The sequence below is a fragment of the Monodelphis domestica genome, chromosome 6 (genome assembly GCF_027887165.1).
Source record: "Monodelphis domestica isolate mMonDom1 chromosome 6, mMonDom1.pri, whole genome shotgun sequence".
In the NCBI taxonomy this organism is placed as follows: domain Eukaryota; kingdom Metazoa; phylum Chordata; class Mammalia; order Didelphimorphia; family Didelphidae; genus Monodelphis; species Monodelphis domestica.
The window spans coordinates 185,042,561-185,063,062 of NC_077232.1; the positions used below are offsets into that span (position 1 = coordinate 185,042,561).

Genomic DNA, 20,502 nt, shown 5'->3' on the forward strand with positions numbered 1-20,502 from the left:
AAAATTCAAATGAAATGTGGCAAAATAATAGGTTTTTTATAAGCAAATTAAAAACTGTCAAAGCTTTATTTAAATACTCATACAAATGTACTTTAAACACTGTGACTTTCATAAATTAGTTATTTTTAAGTATCCTAGAAAAAATTTAGGTGTACTATGAGTGCTTTTAAAAAGCAATTCTTAATTCAGTTCTTTTATTAAGGATAAATGCTTTTGCTATATGAAAAATTACCTCAAGGTAATTTATGTTGTAAATCTTTATCTTTGAATGAATATGGTATTATTTTAATGGGGGGCATGCTTATGCTTTTAAAAGGTCAAAGTAAACATCATTAAAGGACCTTTATCTGAGGAATAAAGATTTCTATAGGGTAACTATGATCTCACAAAATCTCAATGTTCATTCACTCCCTAAAAGTAAGCATCTCTTTACTATCTTCAAAGTCCCATATTCATGTGAAAATCAACACACCTAAACACTTTGAGATATACAATTATAGAAACATAATAAATGGGTACAGAGTGATTTTCCCATATCTCCTATAACTTTCATGATGAAAAGGACCTTTCAATCTTTCTGTGTCTTGGTTTCTTATGCTATAAAATAAGACTATAATTATTCCTATACATCAGAAGTGAATTAAGTTTACTGACTGCCAAAAGCAATCAAAGGATTGCTACTATCACAATTTTGAATTCATGAAACATTACTAAAGGTTACGAAAATATTTTAAATCACAGTACACTACCTGGTTTGAGGCAACCCAAAACTAGTTCCAATGCCAACACGAGGTAGACAATTGACCACTTTCTTTACTGTAGCAGGGTCTGGAAAGTTGAACATGACAGCAACTACAAACACAAAAGGGTATGGAACATGTCTTCTCAGTTGCATCACACTTCATGATCTAATAAAAACAGCCTATTATGAATTCAGGTACTTGCTAGACTCCAAAACTTATTCTGTTTTCCCACAGTCTACATACAGCAAATCAAGCATGTCTAGTCCAAGCTTCTAAACTCTTTTCTCAGACGCATTTCCTCTTCTAAACACTGTCAGGAATTCCAGCAACTGTTGTCTTATTAACATTAACATGATGCTGAAGTAATCTAGTTATACTATTTGAATAAAGAGAATGTCAGCATGTCATGTTTATCTCTCTGGATTTATAGAATCAGCTTTACAAAAGAAATTAAAGCCTCTACAGTTTTTAAACTAAAATTGTATGAAAGCATGTAAAAGTTCATCTGGAAAATGAACATGTTGATTATTTTTACTTATACTAGTATCTAAATTTCAAGAGAAGATTTTGTTTACTATGGAAGTATATTCAATATTGCTTCAAACATACGAAGCAATGTGAGATTATAGCAAATTTACTTTATATGACTAAAAGAATTGACATTTCTCAAAAGTTCTAAAAATGTTTTTTGTAAATAAATATTAATGAAATCAAAGGATCTTAATTTTGATCTACACCCTTGCCCTATTGAATATGTAAATCTTAATTGATTATGGCTAATAATATGTACTTTACTTTATTAAAAAAAATTTTAAGCTGATGTAAAAATAGTACTGTTTATACTCAGATTATTTTTAAACAAAATCACAAGGACAAATTAAGAACAGCATCTTAAATTGGTCATGTTTTAAGTAGAAATTTGGTTTAAGAACAAAAAAATATTCATATGAGCTCATGTAACAAAGATCACACACATATATCTTCAACTTCACAAAAATGTTACACCTGGTTAGAGAAATTACACAAAACATGGAAAATTTAGCACAAGGCCCCACCAACAAGTTTATGGGGAAAGCAATTCCATGTTTATTGAATGTCTATAACTTCTTGTCCTTAAAAACACTAAAAAGTGATGAGAGACAAACATATTGTACATGTAAAATAATAAATGTAAAAATACACAAGAAAAGAAAGCTGCATGTTACTAACAGGCAACTAAAATCATGGAAGAAAAAGCAACAGATAAATAAACAGATAAAGCAAACAGAGAAAACAAAATTCCTTAAAAACAGAAAATAAATAAGGCTGTGTAAGTCATAAATATAGTCAGGGATAAACTCCTTTGAGACTACTAAAATGCATATCAGCATAAAAGTGTGAAAAAATTCACTGATTAAGAGAATGTCTGCTTTTTAAAAAGGGAAAACAATTAAAAAGCAAAGATAAATATTTTCCAAAGTAATAAATTTTCTAACACAAAGGAAGCTTATCTATAAACACAGTTGAATTTGTAATGGAAGAAAAATTATAATATTTTTATAAATATTTTCTGAATTTGAAAAAAAAATTGTGGATTCTAACAGGAGGAAATTAAACATTTTCACCTGCCTAAAAAAGTGAACATTGGTGTACTTTGTGATACTACCTTCCTTAATTTCCCTTTCTATGATACTACACATACACTGAGACAGTTTCCCCCTTGAATCCCATATTGCCTGCTCTTTTCTCTTAATGGATTTTACCAAACTCCATTCTAAACCCACAAATTGAATTTTAATTCCACTTTGAAGAATGATGTAATAAAGTATCTAAGAATAATTCAGTGCTATCTGCTGATAGTATCTTCTTATAAGATCCTATATTTGACAGCAGATAAATGTGTCATTTGACTCTCTAAAACATGTAAGATTCATTCCAGCAGGAATTTAAACATCAAAGAAAGATTGAGAAAGGCAAAATGCCATAGCTAGTTAAATTTCTTGATCTATTCCATAGATTTAAAGCCCTAATTTTTTGGTATGGTTAAAAAAAGGGGCACAGACATAGACATAGCCATAAAAGTATGGTAGATAGAAACTAAAATCCCAACAAGATATAGTTTTATTATACTAGACATGTGTGTACATATAGACACACATATGTATATGTGTATATATATATTTTTTTTAATTTTGTAATTAGGCTAAGAGATAACTATTCTCAAAGGGGAAAACTACTAATGAACTTAAAAATTAAGAATTAGAGTGGGAAAATTTAAGGATTGTGTATAATACTGGTTATCACAAAGAGTTTGACTTTAAGAAAAAAGAATACCATTAAAATAGCAAAGTATTTAGTAATGGTACTTTCTATTTTTACAAACTCTTCCCAAAATGAGCTATTTTATGATGTGAACATTACATTTATTACTATGAGTTATTTACAATATGATATTACCTCTATTTGCCATGAAGATCTCCAGTGCCGTATTCTGTAGAAGATAGCGCCGGGAAAATATTGATCGAATTTCTGTGAACAGCCATTTTCCATGCAGTCCTTCTGTATATGCCAGGATCTAGATGCAAGAGGGGAAAAAGGAAAAGATAGGACAATTTTAACCACCATCAGTAACTGAATGACCAAAGAATCATTTATTCATTTATTTGTTTGTTTGTTTATTTATGTGAAACTGTTTAATATGATCAAGAAGGCATTCAAATACATGACAAATTTTAGAAATTATATAATTAGAGAATTTCTGAATTGGAAAGAACCTCAGAAGTCAACTAGTCCAACTTGTACCTGAATAAGATTCTCTCTATTATATCTCTTGAAATTATTCAATATATTTTTGAAGACCTCCAATTAGTAAGAGTCCTCTATTTCCCAAAGGCAATTTTTGCTAGTCTTTTCTACCTGTAACATGTTTTATGAGTGAATGTGTGTGTTTTAAAGGGGGTGGTGATAAATAACCAACAAGAAAGTATTCAACCATAATTTTTAAATAATTAAACATTTTGAAACTTCCAATATGGAAGTTTTTAAATCAGATTTTTGCTATATTTTTTATTTTCCATTTATATAAAAATATAACTTTTATGTCAACATCCTGGGAAACACAGAAAAATAACAAACGATTATTGAACACAGACTCATTTAAACTCAACAAGTTACAATATAATAATTTTTCTGACATTAAAATGTCAAGTTCATGAAAACATATGCAAAAGAATTACTGTTAAATTCATCATTTTGGCAATAATCATTCATTCTAGAAGCATAAAAGTTGTCTATAAAGGATAAACATGTTTTCAGCTAAAAACTACTTGCAAATGAACTCCAACAAACTCTTTCTATGAAGTGACTGTCAGAGTAATTTGTTACAATTCTTGTCATTCCATGTGACAGACACAGATGCTTAGTCTGCCCTGATAAACTAATCCTATCCTTAGTCCAAAACTATTAAAGTACATGTTGCTTTTAGTTTGGTCTTTTCTTTCAAAGCTTAATTTAAAAGGTGTTAAGGGACAATAATGTTGGCTATTTCCCTACTGCCATATTTATCTTTATTATTTACCATTTTGATAAAAAAAGGTTAAACCAGTTCACAAATGCATGCTTACTAACATCAGAAACCTGTCATAAATATATAATTCAAAACTTAGGTGCACAAACCATTACAATAACATATTTATCTCTACAGTAGAATCTATGCTATATCCTTAAAAACTGTTCTATTTTCTAAATTCAAAACTAAAATCAATTATTAAGATGCATTTAGAGAGGAAAGGATATATAAAAAAAGGCAAGTGAACTATACTACTCCAAATATATGATGCTCTGTCCTTTGCTCACTACTCACCAAATTCCCAAGACCTAATCAGTTACATATAATAACTAACAATTACATAGTACTGTGTGCCAAGAACTGTGCTAAACATTTTACAATTATTCTCATTTGATCTTCACAACAACCCTGCAAGATGGATGCTGAAATCCCCATTTTACACATGTAGAAACTAAGTGCCTCTGACCAGTCACACAGCTAGTGTCTAAGGCTAGATTTGAACTTAAGTCTTCCTGACCCCAGGCCTGAAACTCTATCCACTTTGCTAGCGAAAAGAGGAAAATGGCTAAATAAAAGAAGGAAGAATACTGCACATAAGCTTCTGTGTCCTCCACCATAATGTCCTGTCAGAAATTATGTCCATAAACTAAGAGACTGTTATGAGATAAAAAAATTATTAAAAATTGTGGTCCTTTTTCATACGTAGATAGAATATAGTTATAACATATTATAATCATGTTCAAATATAGTTCAAACATTAATAAATTAACAAAAATTGAATTCTGGTTAGGAAAATGGAAATACAATATGGAGTTATTATCTTGAAGACAAAGGTTACTTTGTCAGTCTTAGAACAATAATTTGTATAACTAGCTATTGCTATTGCTTAGAAAATTATAGCATTTTAGCACTGAAAGGGATCTTAAAGATAATATAAGAGCCTTTCATTTGACAGATATGAAAACTAAGGGTAGGTTGGTGAGGAAGATAGTCAAATGCCTAACCCAAAGAAACACAATTGATTTGCGGCAAAAGATTTTATATAATTGACCAAAATTTAAAATCTCTTCAGTTGAAAGTTCCTTAAAAGCAGAGGTTAGTGTCTCTCTTAGCACCAAAGGGAGAATTTCTTTAATATCTAGTAGGTTTTTAATAAATACTTATTCAAATCCAAGTAACTAAACTCCCACATAGTCTATACCCATGTACATATTTCTTTAACTTGGTTGGGGCCAACTACATGAAAATCTGAAGTAACTAGCCAGAAACTTTAATTAATGAAGTTTATTTTTATCTTTAGAAATAAAATCTAATGATATAAAATGACTTGAGGATGTATTACTTTTGAAAGAACACCACCAAAAAAGTAATGGTTTTCAAAGTAAGGGTTGGGGACCCCTGGTGGCCCCAAGACTTTTTTGGAAGTTCAAAGAGGTCAAAACTATTTTTCATCATATCACTACAAGGATATGATTTCTAAACAACAGCTTTTGGGTAAGGGAGCAGTTTTCACTAATTGTTAAGAGTATAAAGGGATCTTAAGAGCTAGAGAAGAATTATTCATGTTATTTCCTCAGGTCAGCTCATATTTCCCCAGTTCAGCTCTACCTTTTTCTCCATTTCTTTATTCAATGTAGAAATGATGTGCATTTGATTCATCTATAAAAACAGAGTACTACTGATGTTCAGAAAAAATATGAAATGCTGTAAAGTCTTCAATCAGAGATTATGTGTACTTAGTATACTCTTCTTATTAAGGTATGAAAGCATATTCATATATTTCACAAAAGTTTTCAGTAAAACCTGAAATAGTTTACTGCTTAATTCATTAATTGGAAAATTCAATTAAACAGAAAACCTCAGGTTTTAAACATGATAATAATAATACATAGTTTGAATGCTCCAATATAATAAATATTGTGAATCAAAATACTAAATGTGGTTTGGAATATACTGAACTTTCAAAGTAAAATAGTAGACCTAAAGAACACAAAAAGATTACCGATAGCATATGAATTTGACTCCTTAGTTTAAAATGACTAGTATGGTTTTTCTAACTTTAGAAAATTCCCTACTTATTAAAAAAAAAGGTTAGGCACATTCTGCTATGGCAAAATGTACAATAACATAATTTGAAATAGATAACTATAAGCATCCTTTAATGGAGGCATGTTTCTGATACAATAACAGAAAAAAGTATTCATTAAGAAAAGGTATCAATACTGAAAAGCAGCTGAGGCCTAGCTAAGCAAGGCTTCATTTCTGCTTGGAATAGTATCTGCCTGGTCTATAGCTTCACTTCAAAGTCTCTGGAGTTCAATTAAAACTGGATTAGGTAGAAGCAGACCCTTCTTTGGGACTTTCTGTTCTCTGAAACTCCACATATACTGACAGCACCCTAGACAGAGGTCTAGCCCTCCAATGAACCAGTTGCTATGGAAACTGCATCATTACCACTGCTCTGCACTTAACACACCAAGTATAGTAGTTCCAAAGACACAGTTCACAAGCACTCTCCCTGAATCTTTATCACCTTTTCTTTCATTAATAACTGAATTCTACTTCCTTTGTTCCAATGTCTCAGCAAAATTGGTTTACTGACTAATCAAGTTAGGGAGACGGTATTTTTAAATTAATATTTTAGAATTAAAAAAAAAAGATTTTACTCTTTTGTTCCTTTGAAATTATCATCTAAGAGTTAAGACTTTTGAAATAGAAATAACTTGTCTTGAAATACAGAAACACATCTTTCATTATATATCACAAAACACATGGACAATGAACAAGAACCTTTGTGACCCTGTTGCATTTGTTTTTGGTTTATAAGGCAACAAAAATCCAGGCTTCTATTTTCCTCCTTGACTATAATTTTGGGACAGCTTATAACCCTTACAAACCAAAGTACATTTATCTTGCTTTTCCAAATACCATCAAACAATATCAATAACAACAAAATACACTTTTTTTGACCTACTGATTAAGATTCTTTTCCAAAAAAGTCAGATATTTGGCACTAAAAAAGAAAAAGATTATGGTCACCCCAAAGAAAAACAGAGTATTTTTATTGTGAATATAAAGAAAGGGAGCTAGTTTACCAGCAAGTTAAGAGAAAAAAAAAGAATATCAATTTCATTGTTTCTTTACATTAAAATATTTTAATAGTTATGAAAAAGAAACAAAACAGGTGATTACATATTTAGACATACTGAGTGTAAAGTAAAACAAATAACATGCTATCATCTGAAAAAATATGAAGCCTCTTCACAGAATTTTGCATAGAAATGACAAAGTGATTCTACTAAAATATATTAGCATTTGTGTAAAAGGCTAAGATTCTTTCTCCAATCAGATTTTGCAATTTTTCTCACACAACTTCATAAAATCTCCTTAAAATTTGCCAATTATAAATTAAGATTATGTGCATAAACAATCTTTGTATTTCTAAATTACATTATTAACAAATTATTTTTGCACAGTAAAAGACAAACAAAAAAAGTTGATACATTGTCTTAGACTTCAAACAAAACAAAGTCCTTTTCCCATTAACTTAGTAAAGATATTGTTGACATGGAAGCTAGGCATAATTTAACTGTTAACACTAGCAATAGCTATCTAAAGATCACATGCATGGTATACATATCTTAGAGTTAAATAATATATTCAAAATCTGGAAAGGGTTATATGCTTATTTCATATTAGAAATAAAGAAGATCACATTAAAATGTATATTTGCAAAATAAAGTGTTTGAATAATCTAGTAATTATCATTTGGCAACTTAAAGATGTTTTAATCAAACATTTACCTTGAATATCCAAATTCTGGACTCAAGAATAAATAGGATTTCAGAGTTTGCCAAATATAAATTTATATAAAAATTGATTTCCAATGGTAGTCTACATAATAATCCCAGATTTTAGATTTTCTTATGTATATCTAGAATTAGATTCAATCAAATGTAATATGATATTAGTTCATTATCATTAAAGATTTATTTTTAAAAAACAAAAGAAAATGATGCTTTTTAAGTACTAGACAACTGGAAAATTCCAGGAAATGTTTCTATTATTAAATATTTCAAGACCTTTAAGCTTTTGTAATAGTACTTTGTGAATTTCACACAAAAAAAATCAGAACCACCAAAACATGGAAGTTAAAAAATGACAGGAGGAAAAAGTATCTTTTAAAATTAATTACCAAATATTTACTTCATAATTCTTCATCCATGTAGTCAATTTTTCTGCCCACTGACTACTAGTACTATGGTGTGGCATAGTATTCTCCTTAGTATTTTCATGGGTGACAAATTCAATTAAACATATTCATTACTCTAATGTTCCACTTGGCAGTTTTAACCATGATGAAGAATTAAAAAAATATAAATAAAATGCTATGTGACCTTTGTATTGATTGGCCTAAAATAGCTTTAAGCTTGGGTATGGATGATGAGGAGTTTAGGGTGGAAAAGCACACACACATACTCTTATGTTTTCTCTTCCAATTACTGGAGGAGATGATAAAACCACAGCAAATGATGTATCAGCTCATTTTATCTTATCGCTTTGGGGCTAGGTGACAATGAAGTTCATATTTCACTGGCTCCCATTGAAGATTGTGAAAATTACTTGCCCTCCTGACCTGAAATTTCACTAGAAGACAGAAATTTCTCTTCTGCAAAGTAATGCAATTTTTCAGATGTCAACCTTTAGCCCAGCTTTAAAAATTAATTTCATTTATATTAACCAATGATATTGATATTTTCACAGAACACACTTTGATACATGAAGCACTGACTGGCAAATTGATGTTGCTTTAGATGGGTAAAACTATTTTATTTTAAGCTGCTGTGGCAGACAGATTTACTGCAAACTGAAATTCCTATTTCATAATGTAATATTTGTGCTAGTCTGATGCACCTTTAAGTCCCAGCCTGTAAATAATTCAAAGACTCTTTAGCTAGTTCTTTCTGCTTTATTTCCAATTTTATTCAGTCTAAAAATGTTTTGCATTGTAAATTATATGACCAGAGAAGTCATTTTTCTTTAATTAACATTTCATATGTATGAGCCAAGACTGAATAGGCTCTGAAGTGGAAGGTTCTCTAGTCCACTTCGACTACAATAAAACAGTAGTATTTCAACTTATAAGCCATTTCAACTGTGTCTGTCTTTAGAAACACTCTATGTACTACCAAATGGGAAGAAAAAAGAAGGCAAAATGCAGAATTTACTACACAAAGGTATTAAGGAAAAGAAACAATGCCTTTTGTTTTTCCTGGATAGGGCAAAGAAAAAGGTTTAGGATATTTTCTTCACTTTTTCTTTGTTAAATTTGCAGTGCAATATCCAGTTTAACTAAAATAAAAATATTTTACTGACAGATTTATGGTTTTTAGCTTTTAAAAATATTGAGCATTTATAAACATACAGAAACATGATTTAAAAAATATTTACTCACATGACTAATTTTATACTGAAAAAGGAAAGGAAGACATTTGTTTCATCTTTTTCCAGGTGCCACAGAGAACCAAAGCTAATAAAGTGACCACAAACAATTTTTAAAAAGCATACATATATAATAAAGAGGAGGAAGAAAATGTCCCTAAAAGTATCTTGAAGTGTACATTATCTTTATTTCAGTAATATCATTCTGACTCTTGTGACAACTTGGGAACATTGTCATTAACCTGTGTTATTTCATTTTAGTAATTTATTTAAACATAAATATGCACAAAGCTTCATAATTTATGCATGGGTCTATAGTCTTTGAAATTAGTGGAGTAAATCATGGAACTAGAAGTTAATTCCTACTATAGTAACCTTTCATTATTCACTACATTTTTATTTGCTCTATCAGAAGGTTCTGAAGAAGAAAAAGCTACACTGAGGTAGCAACTAAATGTTTAATAGATCATATATCTATAGCTAGAGACAATTGGGAGGACAAGAGAATGATAAATCTGGCTGGAGTTATGAAGGCCTGATTTCAAAACCAGCCAAAAATACACTCATTAACTGGATGAGCCTGGTCAAGTCATTTAACTTGTAAAGGCCTTAGTTTCATCTTCTGAAAAATGGGAATAACCGAACCTGCTTCCCATGTTTGCTATGAAAATAAAAAATAAGATATTTGAAAATCTCTTTGCAAACTTTAAGCTGCTATGTAAATGTGAATGATTAATCATCCTTCATTTATTCAACATATATTAAACTTATATTATGTTCAAAGTGCTATAATAAACGTTGAGAGTCATATAAGAATTAGAAAGTCTAGCACCCAAGCCTTCTGATTCCAAGCCTCCTCTTTCCATTCCAAGTCTGATATGGGAGGCAGGGAGGCAGGGAGGCAGGGAGGCAGGGAGGCAGGAAGGCAGGAAGGAAGGAAGGAAGGAAGGAAGGCAGGAAGGCAGGAAGGAAGGAAGGAAGGAAGGCAGGAAGGCAGGAAGGAAGGAAGGAAGGAAGGAAGGAAGGAAGGAAGGAAGGAAGGAAGGAAGGAAGGAAGGAAGGAAGGAAGGAAGGAAGGAAGGAAGGAAGGAAGGAAGGAAGGAAGGAAGGAAGGAAGGAAGGAAGGAAGGAAGGAATCTTTTTCAAAGCTCATTCAGGTGGAACATCTTTTGTGAAGTCTCTCAATTATGAGTGGTATCTCCCTTCCCAAATTTTCCTCCTACACTTTTTAGATCTGTTAAGATTTGAATTCAAGTCCTGCCTGGAATACAAAGCTAGCTGTTCATTACTTTCTAATAGTCCAGGTATCTGGACTCCTTAAGACCAAGGATCAAGTACTCCTTTTTGATACACATTGAAGGTATAACCTAAGTCAAGGTACTTAATTTATCCGTGCCCCATTGCAAGTCTCTAAGACTTCCAGTTGTAAAGGATGTGAATCTGTGTGGGTAGGAGGAGTTTCTTCAACTGAGGCTCAGTAAAGTGTTGAAATCACAAATCTGGTCAGAACAAAAATCAACTTGAGCACCTGCCTCTCATGGCTGTTTTGAGATTAATTCCAGCAGTAGGTAAACTGGGAAGAGCTAGCTAAATGTCAGTTAACATTATTTTAAACTTGCATCTGCCCTTTCCTCTTATGAATATGTGAGTATGTGTCCTCTTACATTTTTGGAAACTGACAACTCTGGAAGAATCAGGAACTATGGGGGCTTTTTATCCTTGGGTCACTACAGCCTATTTATATACAAGACTTCTATATGAAAGTACTTAACTAAAATTTATTATTTTAATTACATCACAATATTTCTACTAGCAATAACTTCAGTTCACAAACCAGCTCAGATATAGTTTGCCAGAAAATATTTTGTAATGAGCCCAAATTCTACGAACAAAGCACTACATTTTGAATGAAATTTAAGCAAGGTATTAGAACAAAAATTTTCAATGGTTTCAGGGAGTTTATGGCCTAAGGAGATTATGTTAACAGACTTAGAAGAATGCAAACAAGGAAACCAAAGCCTGTTTATTATGGTATTTGAATGGTTTTTGTTTTTTTTTTTAATTGGATCCAAGAAACAGACTTATCAGGCATTGATGTAACTGATCTGTCAAGAAACTTCCTACTACAGGTATTTCCATATGGTGACCCCTTTTCCCATGCTTACAAAGTTATACTTCTACAACTCCCTCAAAATATAGTCCCTCTCCACTTTACTGTTTATCTCACACTTCTTTTTGTTCCTAACAATCCTTCTCCACATTTGACTTCCTCCAATTAAATTAAATTCAAAATTTATTCCAGCCTGAACTACTCTACCCAATTCCAGTTACTAGTATACATGAGGATGTATAAAGGAGCACACATACATATGAAATGTTTCCTAATTGCACTGTTCATATAATATCAGCTCTAGAAACAGAAGTTCTCCCTATCTGGATGAGGACAGGAGATGTTGGTTCTGTAAACCTTAAAATTTCTCAGACTTATGAATGTTGAAAATTTCCCCATTGGGAAATCTTCTACTTTAAAAAATTCCCTAGCAGATAGTGAGAATTCTACTTAAGTGTGAAAACTCCTTGCCTTGGGAATGTCCCTGCTCCACCCTACTTAAGACTGCTTTAGGACAGAAAGCAGCTTGCTAAACAATGAAAGTACTTTAATCCATGCTTATGGAAGGGACAGGAAGTTTTTTGAGTCATGACTGTTTTAGAATTGATACAATGAGATACTAAGTACCTATAAAGGTGGGGCAACTTGTAAACTACTTAAACCTAAAAGGGTGATAACTTATTCAGAGGTTTTTTCTTAATGAAATTTGTCGACACAGCAGCATTTTTTCTGACTTACTAAAGAGATTAAAACTACTCAGCTGTGAATTCAAAATGGGTGGTCCTTTAGAAACATCTACAGTGATTGGTAGATGTAAGGACTTAGGGGAGGTGACAGAGGAGATTTTGCCCTTAAAAATAAGAACTCAGAGAAGAGCAAAGGATCTCGATTTCTGACTCTCATTCTGGAGGAGAGCTCCTTGAGGAGTTCCTCTGAGGGGCTCTGTCCCTCTGGGGTAGGAGCTCTGGAGGCTCTTGATAGAGGCCCTTTGAAACAATCTCTGACTGGAAGACTCTTTGAGGAAGGATGCTGGCCTGGTGTCACTAGTATCCTTGTTACTCAGACCTTGTGGTGAGTGTTAAAAAACTGACTGATTTCTCTTTTAAGACTCAGGTCTAGGCCATATTGGTTTGAGGCCCTTCATACTTATTCTTTTCTTACTCTCTCTCTCTTTCTTTGATTACTCATTGTATTGTTAATTAAAATCTCTATAAAACCCAATTGACTTGGGTATTTGAATAATTGGGAATATTTCCCTGGTGACCACCTTATATTTGATTTTAAAACCCAAGACACTGTAGTGAAACATATTTCTGCGGTCAAATTTACTCACCCTCTCTTATATCTATCACAATTTATATCTTCCACTATTTTAATCACTACAGTTTAAGACTTCAACCATTTTAAATCTCACAGTTCCCAGCCTCAGTTGGGTAGGCAGAATCACAGCTATAAGATAAATGATGAAGCTTTGCCCCAGAGTCATGTTGGCAAAACTATGCTGCTCCCTTCCCCCTCTCCATAGCAAAATGTTCGCACCTGAGGGCATTTCTCCCATCCCCTGCAGCTCTGCCCAGCAGCCAAATGGGAGAGCTTCCTCCCTCCCCTGTCTGGGGTAAGGGAGCAGCTCACATGTGGCATGAGGAAATGGTTTGGGCACTTGGTCTCTAGAAGGTTCACCATTGCTGCCCTAGAGCATTGAAATTTAGAGGTCATCGATAACACTTCTATGCTTTCAACATCTTAGAAGCTCCTGGGCTGTGTATCTACTCTGTTCCATTCCAAAACTGTGCAATGTTCCTCAACAAATATACACACACAAATTTGTCCCAAAAGGTAGATTTTAGAAGGATCTCATACTGTTTGCTTAAGGCAGGAAATATGCTAGTTGCATTCCTAATAGTAGTTATTCAATGAAAGTACTAGGAAAAGTGTGTCTGGAAATCATTCTTCTTCAAGGCAAGGTTATGAAAGTGGCTTGCTTTTCTAGAAGTTTTGAAGCTGCTAATTATCCAACAATCTCCCTTCACTATACGGAAATGGCAGCAGTCAAAAATGAAGTGCATTATCTAAGTGCATTATCTAATATGTTTCACTACAGTGTCTTGGGTTTTAAAATCAAATATAAGGTGGTCGCCAGGGAAATATTCCCAATTATTCAAATACCCAAGTGCATTATTTAAGGTTTTATTTTCTCAGGCAGTGATGACAATTTGGGACCCAAGAATTCACTGAGTGGAGCTGATTATTCATGCCATATAGGAGCTCTCTCAACCTGGAAACAAAAAAAGATTGGAGAGTGTAGTAGGAGGGAAACTGCACATCATCTTTCCCTGTTTTTTTCTCTTTCAAGTATGTGTAGACAAAAATGAAAATTATTACAGTATTTCTGAAGTTGCTAAAAAAGGATTTGTAAATAGCTCTGATATATAGTTTATTAAAGAAAACTACTTGATAGCATTTCCTTTTAAGAACTTTCTCACATATCAGAATTCTAGGGGCTTCTCAAGACAAAAGGATATAAAATTTATAATTCCACAGTCCTCCTTGGTTGATACTCCATCAGATCTCTCTGCTTGGTAAATAGAAATGCATCTTTTTTTTAAATTGCCACAAATTAAAGAGAATATTAAATTCTAGGGGGATTTATACAAAAAATGTTCAAAGGTCCATGTAGAATCTCTAACTTCTAGATGACTTGAATATGTAAGTAAGATTAACCAAGTTTCCAAATGGAAACATTTGTCAGAAGCCATCTTTATTCATACATATCAGTCACTAGAGATTCTGAGGCAACTTTCACTTTCATACTGCCTGGAAAGGATAGTAGATTTACATGTATCCTAATTGTTTCAAGAAATTCTGTTGTACCAAGTCTGTAAAAAATTATTTGCTCTTTTAAAACAGAAAACTGCCTTTATACTCACAATGAAAGAAAAGCCATCCATTATAGGCCAGGCCTCATAAACATTCCAGAAACCATGGGAACTCCTTCAGATCCTGATACAAAACTATTCATAATTTGGACACAGACAGACCCATGGAGTTTACATTAACTGCTACTTTTTGAGTAAAACTGCCTTAGCACTAAAAAAAATCTCATTCTTAAAAAATAAAAACATAGTTAATGGAACATCAATCAACTAACTTTACAAATCAGGGCTCACTTGTTTCTCTGATTAAAAGTTACCCTTGCTTACAAATCCTTAAGTATACATTTCAAGTTTCCCATTTGCTTCATGTAAAAGAAAAGCCCAAGCATTTTATTTAATAGTTCTCAAATGTTGTTTACAACTCTATTTTTATGTCATGGTACTGGAATGTATACAAACTATTCATGAGCCTACAAGAATCATTTGCAACTAATTCATAGTGAATGTTCCTGAAATTAATATGTTTCTTACCACTGACCTCATTTTCATATTAGTTAAGTTAAAGAAACAAAAGCACAGTAAAATTTGCAATAACTGGAAGGAGAAAGGGAATTAGTCTGATAATGAAAAATTAAAGAGTTCTAGAACACTTTTCTAAAGTGCAGTTTGAGTATATACTTAAGGATCATTTATACACAAAATAAACTTAGAAAAACATTTTCCTGGTTCAAAATACACATGTATTTTGTATTATAACGCTATTACATAGTATATGGTCGTATTTGGAGCTAGAAGGGACCCAAGAGGTTATCTAGTCCAAGTTCCTCATTTTACATGGAAGAAACTGTGGTGAAGAGAGATAAAATTATTATTAATCCTAATTTTTCAAAGATCTAAAGGTGGAAGGGACCTTTGGGACCTTCTAATTAAATTTGATTTTACAAGAGGCCGAGGGAGGGTAAGCATCCTAATCAAGGTCACACAGTTAAATCATAAGTAAGAATCAGGGACAGGATTTGAATCCTACTTGTTTGATTTCAAAGGCACTTTTCTTTCTGCTGCATCATTAGCAGGGTCAATATTTAAATTCAGTTATCTCATTCTGAATCTTGTGATTTTCTAAATCCTAGGCAGAAACAATTTTAACATAGTAATACTTTGAGCCAGAAAAATGAGAAAGAATAATTCATTTTTTGAGATTTTGAGTTTAGGTAAAAAAAAACAAACAAACTACATTTTCCTAAACCCTCCCATTCCCCCAATCCAAATATAGTCCAAGTATAAAGAAAATTGACAAAGGAAGTGATTGTTTTACTGATCTTCTTAGTCAAAAAAGATGAGTACTTAAAATAGTACAAACTATAAATGAATAGGATTGAAATACCTTACAATAATTTTTAAAAGAAACTAAAATTAAAAATTTAGGAGGAGAAAATCTATTTTTAAAATCAGATCTGGCACTAGGTATAAGAATATCAGATTTCTTCACTTAACCTATCTGAACCAGAGCTTTCTCACTTACAAAATGAGGGATGGTCACATTAGATGACCACCCTAGAGAGTTTCTTGAAGCTAACAAATTTGAAACTAGTGAGAGCATGCTTCGACATGCAGGAGTCAAATCAGAAGATGACACTTAACTGGGTTTCCAATTTAGAGTCATATTGTTTAATTTATGGGGGTGTTGTGGAGTAGAGAGCTTAGAAAGAAAAAGAGTAAGGCAAGAGAATACTATTTTTGTTTGATTTTTAGATATTCAAATTACATGGACTTAGATCTAACCTAAGGATTTAGTGTGACACAGTAGAAAGTGTACAAGATTTAAAAGCAAAGGACTTGTGTCCAAGTCTCAGCTTTGCAACTTACAAACAGCTAGATGACTGAACAAAACATGTAAATTCTCTTGACCCTCACTCAGGTGCTTCATTTATAAAATGCAAGGTAGCTTAGACTAAACTTCTCAGGCTTCTTTCAACTCTAAATCAGTTAGGTCAGCCCTTATATTTCCAGTATCCTTCCAGTTTATACTACCCCACAGGCTCTTCAATTCAGTTAGACTAGCCTCCTTGATATTTCTCCAACAAGCTGATTTTGAACATTTTCACTTAGCTGTCATCACACACTGCTTCAAACCCACCTAAAATACCGCCTGCTACAGAAAGCTTTTTCCAATCCCTCCCAAATCTCATACAATTTTCCTTTTGATTATTTCCTATTTATCCCATAAATAGCTTGTTATTATGTAGCTATTTACACATCATATCCTTCATTACTTAGCTCCTTGAAGGCAAGGAATATCCTTTGCCTTTCTTAGTATCTTCATCATTTAACAAAATGTCTGATACAAATTAATAAGTAGTGACTAAGTGATCTATTAGGCTAATATATTTCTATTAGGGTTTGACATCATGTCTCATTTCAGATAGGAATTACAGAGAATAGTTTTTTGAGTTAGAGTTGGGCTGAGACAAACCTGTTTCTAACAAACTGTCTTTCTTCCCTACAAGCTAGATCCTGGAAAAAAGATAGAGAAATTACAGATTTTGAATAAAGGTGGTCTTTCGCCAACTCTTCTGGCCATGGACCAGTAATAAGGAAAAGGGTGTAGAATTGGAAAATAAATTAGTCATATTTACTAGCTTAAGCCAAAAATATCAACAGGTTTCTATTTATAAAATGGCTGAATTAAGTGTGAGAACAGGCAACTCCCTACTATTAACCAGGAAAAAACTGATAGAACAATTATTAAGATGCCTTTCAGTGACTCCTTTGTCTTTTCAAGGCTGTGTTTAATGTAACATAACTTTACCTTTATAAAAATGGGGAAAAGGGGGATAAAAAGGTTGACCTCTCCTAAAACAGGTATATTTCTTAACTTAAATAATTTAGTAACAAACAAACCTTTACATTTCATTTTTGTCTTGATGCATGAGGAGTTGGGGATGAGTAAATGTATATAGGCTAATTCAAGGGTGTATATCTATGGTTCCTTCCAGATTTAAATACTATGATTCTTAGATTAAAGGCTTAGGGTCTAATTAGAGTTGAAAGAACCATTTCTTTTCCTCCTCTCTACGCTTCCCAAGACTTTCCTTTGCACTTCCCCTCACCATACCACCTCCATTATAATTCAAGGTCAAAAGCACAAGCAATTATTACTATTATGTTCAATAAACAAAACAATGAGTGTAAAAGTCAGGTGCATGTAAAGACACCAATAATACATGTTTTGTCCTGCCTTTAAGCAGCTATCATTTCATGTAGTTATAATTTTCTGGAAGTTGTGCAGAATAGGTAGATTGAAAACAATTCAGAGAGTTTCATAAACTGTGTGAGATTACTGGTACAGATAAGCCATCTCTGAACCTACAGGGAAGCTTTAAGGGAACAAATGGACTGTGAACCAAAACCTTGTTTACAAATTGGTTATTTGGTACATGGAACACTGAAATAAAAAACTTTGGGGTATAAAAATAACCAATCAACTAGCATTTCTCAAGCAACAACTATATGTTGGGCACTGTGCTGAAATTTGAGGCTAAAAGGGCAAAAATGAAATAGTCTTTATCAAAAGAACTCTAATGGTGAGGGCCAACATAAACAGATGCAATGACAAACATATAACAAATGAATACAGGGTAGTTTTGAAAGGGAGTGGACTAGTAGAAAGGTTTCTATGGAAGTGAGGATAAAGGAATACATTTCATGTATGAGCAATAATCAGTGCAAAGTCAAAGAGATGGGAGATTAAGAGTTATGCTTGCTGACTATTAAAAAGTCCACTATGGCTAGATCAGAGTGCATGTAAGAAGAGTAGAAATGTAGTAGGAAACCAAGTCGTAAAGAGTTTAAAATGTTCGATACAGGAGTTTATAGTGGGTCATAGAAACAATAGAAAGTAACTAGAGTTTATGGGAAGGAGGTAAGAAGTGGTGAAAGAGATATGGCATGATCTCCTTAAGAAAAATCACCATGGTCATCCTGTGGAGGACAAATTGGAGAGGTGAGAGCCTTATAGGAGTATAAGAAAATAAGAAGCTATTGAAATAGCCAAGGTGATGAACTAGTCATTGCCAAGTGAGCAGAGATGAAAGGACATAGGTAAGAAATATAGAGGAAAGAAATTAAATCCAGCAACCATTGGTTTTGTGTGCATTGGATATGTGACATGAATCAGATGGAAGAGTCAAGGATTATACCAAGATTTTGAACCTGGGTAACTAAAAAAGTGAAAATACACCCAACTTTAATAGGAAAGCAAGGATTCAGAATTAATGAGTTCTATTTCGGACACATGAGTTTGAGATGTCTATGGGACATGTTTTTGGAAATACCCCAAAGCAGTTAGTGATGAAAGACTGGAGTTCAGGTAAGAAACTGGTACTGAATATATCAATTTCAGAGTCATCTGTAAAGAGGAGAACTGACAAGAACACCAAATCAGAAAGCAGAAAGAGATAACAGATGAGTACATGCCCAAAACACCCACACTTGTGGTACATAATGGGTATAATAGGGACAATAGTATTTTAAATAATGGTTGGATTCCCTGGCCAGCTCTCTGAAGAAAAACCACATCATCTAGATCAAAAACAATTGTTCTGGATCTCAAGAGCTCAAGTCCCTATGACCTTCAAATATTTTAGAACTCGAAATTTCTATGAAATTTGAGGTGTTTTCTAAAGTTCTGGGTCTGAAACTGAGTAGGAAGTTGCCACAGACTTGGTTTGGGGACCACATTACTATGTGAGTATGTATAAATGAAAGGTGTTCAGTTCACAACAGTGTACAAGAGTGAGATGGGTAAGGGGTTAAAAGTTGGAACTCTGAAATTTCTTATCTTGTGGGGGTTTATGCTACTGATTCCATTTCCCTGACTCAGAGATTCCTCCAGGCAAATTGAAAACAACAACTTCATTGGGTGAGCATTAGGAAAATGCTTTTTAAAATATAAAGCTTTACCTGTCAGAGCTAGTGTTATGTCACTTATTTGTTGTACTTCAAGGAATGGCATCATAGAAGCTGATAATCTTCTGAATGGTCTCTTCTATATGTGAATTTTAGATTTACTGCACCCTGCTTAGTCTTTAGAATTTTAGCAACCAGGAATGTATACACCTCCATTTAAGGATTAACTGTGGGGGAGGACGGTCTATGATCTGCATGTGCTAGCAAGTGACAAATCAGAAATAAATGACTGACCCCCTGGGCTGTCCTAAGCCAAGTTTAAGCCACAGGAAGTGAAGTAAAGAACTGCCTTTATGTTTCAAGTCACTTCCTGTGAGAGGGACCTTTTTATAGACTTTGGCTGTGGAACTTGACTTGGTGGTGTATGGGACCTCAGCCTGCTTCCTTGAAGGGACCATGTGGTGAGTGATATGGCTGACTCCCCTTTCCTTTGACCTTTCTGAAGACATCAGCTTCCAAAGAGGCTCCTCATCTTGGGGCTAGATTTAATCTTCTGGGAAGGCCCCTTGGCTGAGGACTCTGAACTACCCCTTGCTCAGACCAAGCCAGAGCCTTTTTTCCGCTTTCTCTCTCTCCCTCATTTTTAATTTCTTCCTTCTATTGTAAATAAACCACCATAAAATTCCATTCTGACTTGAGTATGTTATTGAGATTTAGAATTTAAATCCTTGGCGACCACTAAAATTATATTGAGTCTCAACCCTAAATTTTACCCTTAACATATAGGAGATTAATTTCTTTTGAAAGAGGGATACAAACTACTCATATATGAACACAATTTAATATACAACAGCTTTTTACTATTGGAACTATTTTATA

The 20,502-nt window shown here is 33.1% G+C and overlaps 1 protein-coding gene across 1 annotated transcript in view; it reads right to left on the minus strand.

Annotated features, from left to right (window-relative positions):
• LRBA (LPS responsive beige-like anchor protein) overlaps positions 1–20,502 on the minus strand; it is an 854,371-nt gene that overhangs the window by 237,798 nt on the left and 596,071 nt on the right. Inside the window, exons 41-42 of the mRNA XM_056803808.1 lie at positions 3,180–3,297; positions 750–852 (exon numbers count right to left, since the gene is read on the minus strand). Of these exons, the coding sequence (XP_056659786.1) occupies positions 750–852; positions 3,180–3,297 (221 nt within the window). The remainder of the gene's footprint in view (positions 1–749; positions 853–3,179; positions 3,298–20,502) is intronic.